Raw genomic sequence first — 6,647 nt, 5'->3', positions numbered from 1 at the left:
ATTTTATCACAACACAAACACCAAAACAATTTTTTACATAAGTCGATTATTTACAGTTTTGCATACCTTCATTTTTTTACCTTTTCGCAAAAAGGCGCAATTACAAATTTGCTAATATTTGTTATTTATTAACTCAATACAGTTTTATCTTTTAGATTTAGTCAGAAAATTATTTTTTTTGTGCACGGATACTGATTTTGGTGTGTTTTAACAATTGAATTGTGTATTTTTATCGGTTTAATATTAATTTGAGAAACATTTGCGCAATTATCGCAGGGCCTACAAATTTAGTATCACCATCTTTTTATTCTACCGGGCCTGCGCATTCAGAAAATATATGGTTTGGGGGGTCTTTGACAAACGCTAGCAACGCAGCAGTTGAAAATCAAACCAATAGGAAAAAATTGCAGAAAATTCAAAAATGGCTTGGCCAGCTGATTTGAAAAATGTTCCGGAGGGCTTGGCAGCGAAAGGGTTAATGCAATCTTTTTTGCATGCATTACTGTGCCAGCTCTTGGATGTCTTCATCAATAGAATAGCCAAATACGACATCTACCTCCTTCACGTTACACCGCCTTACTTTTATAATTTTTACTAAGTGACAGGTACCCTTTAGTGACTCCAGAAACCATCAGCTTACAAATGTCCTGTGTAGTTGGTACAAGATTTCTGTAGCGTTCCTTGTGTCTGACTCCTAGTGGTAGCAGAGGGAAGTGCAGGCTTTTGGATTTGGAAAGTGCCCAGTACCCATCCTTCCTCCAGAGGTGTAAGTAGGTATTTGTGCATGGAATTCTGCATTTTTGTTATATCACTACCTCACCTCAAACATTTTGGGTTCGGCCTCTTTTTAGCCAAGTGGTATTTGATATTATGTCCCCTGCCTACACTACGCCCTGGGTAGCTGCCTGTGCTGCCCTTCCTTGCTTACATATCGGCTTCTCATAATCTGATTCTGCTCAAACTGGCAGACCGGGGCCTTTTTTTTTTTCTTTTTCCGAGGTTGAAATTATTTATTACAAGAGAAGCTGCTCTCTGCAATGCCTTTACGTATTTTTGCCTTATTGCAGTTAGTTCATAATAAATAAAGATATAAATACGTTAAATAAATGACCCAATGAAACCGTTTTGCAGCTAATGCCACCAATTTTTTTAATTTTTTTTTAGTTACATAGTATTTGAGGTTGAATAAAGACATAAGTCCATCAAGTCCAACCTATTGCGTGTATGCATTTATGTTTGAACAGGTGTGTACGTGTGTATTAGTCCATGTGGGATTTTGCTCTTAGGCGTACCTGTACCCCTGTATATTATGGTGTCCGAGGAACTCGTCCAGGAGTTTCTTGAATGATTCCACACTCTTTGCCGAGATCACTTCCTGCGGCAGCGAGTTCCAGACCTTAACCGCTCTGACTATAAAGAACCCCTTGCGCCCTGTGTGTTCAAATTTTTTTCCCACCAATTTTTGGCTGTGCCCTCTGGTCTTTGTTATGGAGCTAACCTTAAACAGTTTGTTAATAATGTTGCTGTCGCCCTTGAATAGTTGATACAGGAAAATCATGTCCCCCCTTAGTCTCCTAACCTCCAAAGAGAACATATTTAATTTTAACAAACTTGTTTCATAGTTCAGGTCCTCAAACCCCTTAATAAGTTTGGTTGCTTTATTAAAATGAATTTATTGTGTATTTGGATATTTAGTTATTTTTGTTCATAAAATATATTTTTTTGGATTTCTTAGATAAATATGAAATGATTGCATGTGAATATTCCATATTTATCAAAAGCAGCCAGCAGGTAGGAAGCTCAAATTGAATTCTGCTCCGAATTTCTTCCCCAGCTGATTTATTACTATGTTGGGAAGAGATCCAAACAGCAGGATATCAAATGAATTACACACCGCTGTATGGTGCAGAGAGGGTAACATTCCACCCCTAACCCCTGTTATTTATTAACTCAATACAGTTTTATCTTTTAGATTTAGTCAGAAAATTATTTTTTTTGTGCACGGATACTGATTTTGGTGTGTTTTAACAATTGAATTGTGTATTTTTATCGGTTTAATATTAATTTGAGAAACATTTGCGCAATTATCGCAGGGCCTACAAATTTAGTATCACCATCTTTTTATTCTACCGGGCCTGCGCATTCAGAAAATATATGGTTTGGGGGGTCTTTGACAAACGCTAGCAACGCAGCAGTTGAAAATCAAACCAATAGGAAAAAATTGCAGAAAATTCAAAAATGGCTTGGCCAGCTGATTTGAAAAATGTTCCGGAGGGCTTGGCAGCGAAAGGGTTAATGCAATCTTTTTTGCATGCATTACTGTGCCAGCTCTTGGATGTCTTCATCAATAGAATAGCCAAATACGACATCTACCTCCTTCACGTTACACCGCCTTACTTTTATAATTTTTACTAAGTGACAGGTACCCTTTAGTGACTCCAGAAACCATCAGCTTACAAATGTCCTGTGTAGTTGGTACAAGATTTCTGTAGCGTTCCTTGTGTCTGACTCCTAGTGGTAGCAGAGGGAAGTGCAGGCTTTTGGATTTGGAAAGTGCCCAGTACCCATCCTTCCTCCAGAGGTGTAAGTAGGTATTTGTGCATGGAATTCTGCATTTTTGTTATATCACTACCTCACCTCAAACATTTTGGGTTCGGCCTCTTTTTAGCCAAGTGGTATTTGATATTATGTCCCCTGCCTACACTACGCCCTGGGTAGCTGCCTGTGCTGCCCTTCCTTGCTTACATATCGGCTTCTCATAATCTGATTCTGCTCAAACTGGCAGACCGGGGCCTTTTTTTTTTTCTTTTTCCGAGGTTGAAATTATTTATTACAAGAGAAGCTGCTCTCTGCAATGCCTTTACGTATTTTTGCCTTATTGCAGTTAGTTCATAATAAATAAAGATATAAATACGTTAAATAAATGACCCAATGAAACCGTTTTGCAGCTAATGCCACCAATTTTTTTAATTTTTTTTTAGTTACATAGTATTTGAGGTTGAATAAAGACATAAGTCCATCAAGTCCAACCTATTGCGTGTATGCATTTATGTTTGAACAGGTGTGTACGTGTGTATTAGTCCATGTGGGATTTTGCTCTTAGGCGTACCTGTACCCCTGTATATTATGGTGTCCGAGGAACTCGTCCAGGAGTTTCTTGAATGATTCCACACTCTTTGCCGAGATCACTTCCTGCGGCAGCGAGTTCCAGACCTTAACCGCTCTGACTATAAAGAACCCCTTGCGCCCTGTGTGTTCAAATTTTTTTCCCACCAATTTTTGGCTGTGCCCTCTGGTCTTTGTTATGGAGCTAACCTTAAACAGTTTGTTAATAATGTTGCTGTCGCCCTTGAATAGTTGATACAGGAAAATCATGTCCCCCCTTAGTCTCCTAACCTCCAAAGAGAACATATTTAATTTTAACAAACTTGTTTCATAGTTCAGGTCCTCAAACCCCTTAATAAGTTTGGTTGCTTTATTAAAATGAATTTATTGTGTATTTGGATATTTAGTTATTTTTGTTCATAAAATATATTTTTTTGGATTTCTTAGATAAATATGAAATGATTGCATGTGAATATTCCATATTTATCAAAAGCAGCCAGCAGGGAGGAAGCTCAAATTGAATTCTGCTCCGAATTTCTTCCCCAGCTGATTTCTTACTATGTTGGGAAGAGATCCAAACAGTTTTTTTTGGAACCCTCTGGGCTTTCTATCTGCAGAGAATCAGGAAGTGCTCAGGCCCTTCTGGACAAAGAACTGCTATAAAACATAATTTCATAAACGGAACATTTTAGTTCACTTTACTTTGACGCTGCAACTTTCTATTTTGAACTACAGCAAAACCGTGTGACGTGCGGCCAAAGGGAAAAGCAGCAATGAACAGACCGCAGGCAGGTTATAAGCTTCCTTGGGGCAGGAACTGACTTGTCTCTGTGGATGTATTCTGTAATGCCTTGTAGAATTATTTCGCCGCTGTATAACCAGATAAATAAATGTTACAGATTTAGTGCTCCGCACAGATTGTTGGAGTTGCTGTGATAGATTTTGGGTGTCCGACATTGCAAGAGCACCAAATTGCTTGGCGCAAACCTTTGTAATAGATTTACATTAGGGTCCCCATCACCAGCATCGCAAATGCAATTTCTGTTCACTGTGCCATTGTTGTGTTCATCCACAGAGTAGATAAAGACAAGTTACTCTGGTTGGAGCTTACACAGGGATGATGACTCTCCTTGCCCCCATGTGATAGTGCTGGACCAATCATAAGCTCTCCCCTGTACTTGGAAGTACTGAGTGTTTCACAGGGTAGCAAAGGGGGAACTAGGAAACAGCAGCAGAGGATTGGTTGTAACAGGCTATTAAATGAGCTATTTTGCACTAAGAAGGCAAATTAAAGGTCTACTTTCCATGCAAAGATTCTCCCCTCGGACAAGTGACCCCCGCCTGGAAGTGCTTCCCCTGTGTCATTACATTTGGTCCCTGTCTGGTCAGATGTTGCAGAACACATCCTCTTCCTAAAGTTGCACACCAGTTGCTCCTCTGAGAAGCAGTTTTCTGATGGTGAACATCACAATTAGGGATTAGCTCTAGCCACTGTGAGGCATAACCAAAAAACTCTACACCACCAACAAAGCCCACTAGAGCCAGGATTATGACTGTTGGAGGGGGTATAGAGACTTGTATACAGGGCTCCTAGGGTGGGGAGTTGAAACTGTGTATATATATGGCTTCTCTGGTGGTGGTGGGAAGATAGACCTGTATATAAGGCTGGTGTGCATGATAGTGGGACTGTATCTATGGCTCCTATGGTTCTCTGGGGGTGAGATATGTGTGTGTGTATGGCTGCTGTGGGGGATGATGGGACTGTATATATGGTTGCTCAGGTGGAGGTGGTAAGATAGATCTGTATACATGGCTTCTGCGGATGAGGATGGAACTGTATATATGGCTCCTATAGCGTGGAGGAGGCAGGATAGACCTTGTATATATGGCTGCTCTGGTGATGGAAAGATAAACCTGAACATATGGCTGCTGTGGGGAACTTGGGGCTTTATATATTGCTGATCTGGGGTTAAGATGGACCATTATATATGACTACTGCAAGAAAGGGTAGAACTGTATATTTAACTTCTATGGTGGTGGTGCAAGGAGGATATAGCCAGTATATATGGCTGTGGTGCGGTGGTGGGAGGGTAGCACTGTATATATGGCTTCTTTGATGTGATGGTGGTAGGGTAGCCCTGTTTATATGACAGCTCTGGTGTGATGGTGGGAGGGTAACCCTGTATACATGGCTGCTCTGGTGGGAGGATAGCCCTGTATATATGGCAGCACTGGTGTGGTAGTGGGAGGGAAACCCTGTATACATGGCTGCTCTGGTGGGAGGATAGCCCTGTATATATGGCTGCACTGGTGTGGTGGTGGGGGGGAGGGGGTAACCCTGTATACATGGCTGCTTTGGTGGGAGGATAGCCCTGTATATATGGCGGCTGTGGCAGGGGAGGGTGTATGTATGACCATTCTAGGAGTGAGTACTGCATACTTCATTTGCCTCTGCTAATCCTATTTAGGTTCAGTATTTATTTTTCTTTTGTGCTAGTTTAATATTTTGTGTCTAGACATTTACGTTTGGCCTCTCAAACTAATTGGCGCCTGAGTGATAGGCAGGACCTACTGAGCCAAATTGGCTATGGCCGAAATTAAAATGTTTCCCTTCCCACTCTTCACAGTCACGTTTACAGAGAAGGAGAAGGAGCAGCTGAGAAAATTCACCAACAAGTCCTATCTGCTGGATAAGAGAGCGAAGCAGCTGGCGTACCTAGGTCTGATCGATGTGCTGCTGGCGTACTGCTATGAAACCCGTGTCACTGAAGGAGAGAGAAATGTAAGTGGATTTTTTTCCCCCCTCTTCTCTGCGTTCTGTCTGGAGGATTCCGCTGTAATAGTCCTGTATTATGGGGAGCAGCCGGCCTCTCTGACAGGCGAGGCGCGCAGACGGGGAACGAGCAATAATCTGACAGGTGAAAAATGAGTTTCTCTCTCTGAAAGGATCAGCTTCAACTCCGCAGTTAGAAGCGCTTCGCAGTAGATTAACCCGATAGTGAGGAGCCGACCGCCAGTCTCGCCGGCTCAGAACCGCTATGTGAAGTGTAAGAAAGGCACAGGATGGAAGGAGTTTCAGGATGGGGCTTGTTGTGCTCAAGCAGAATGGCTAAAACATTTTAAGGGCCCAAAACCAGCAAAAAAAACACCCTAAATATTAACACCAAATGTAGAAGAGTTAAAAGATACACGTTACTGTAAAGATACTGTATAAGCCTCCCTTGTGTAGACAGTCAAAACACGAAGACTGATGCCAGGCGTCGCTACTTGTGGTCCGTACAAAATCCATATCAGACCTTGATCTGATATAGGGATCTGGTATGGAATTTAAGGAGGGACCCAATGCAAAAACACAAAGAATGTTGGGTTCCCCCTTCACAATAGAGTCCTGCTTCACCTTAGGCACCCCTTCACACCAGGAGCCCCCTCCCTCCTTTCACACCAGGAGCCCCCTCCCTCCTTTTGCACCAGGAGCCCCCTCCCTCCTTTTGCACCAGGAGCCCCCTACCTCCTTTCGCACCCGGAGCCCCCTCCCTCCTTTC

General features: G+C 42.1%; 1 protein-coding gene across 1 annotated transcript in view; it reads left to right on the top strand.

Moving 5' to 3' along the window:
* Positions 1-6,647, top strand: part of SHQ1 (SHQ1, H/ACA ribonucleoprotein assembly factor) — an 88,001-nt gene that overhangs the window by 35,580 nt on the left and 45,774 nt on the right. Inside the window, exon 9 of the mRNA XM_018557968.1 lies at positions 5,733-5,887. Coding sequence (XP_018413470.1) covers positions 5,733-5,887 — 155 coding nt within the window. The remainder of the gene's footprint in view (positions 1-5,732; positions 5,888-6,647) is intronic.

This window comes from Nanorana parkeri, unplaced genomic scaffold (genome assembly GCF_000935625.1).
Source record: "Nanorana parkeri isolate BGI_ZX_2015 unplaced genomic scaffold, ASM93562v1 scaffold314, whole genome shotgun sequence".
Classification (NCBI taxonomy): Eukaryota; Metazoa; Chordata; class Amphibia; order Anura; family Dicroglossidae; genus Nanorana; species Nanorana parkeri.
The sequence above is the reverse complement of the archived record's forward strand: the minus strand, read 5'-3'. Positions and strand labels throughout refer to the sequence as shown.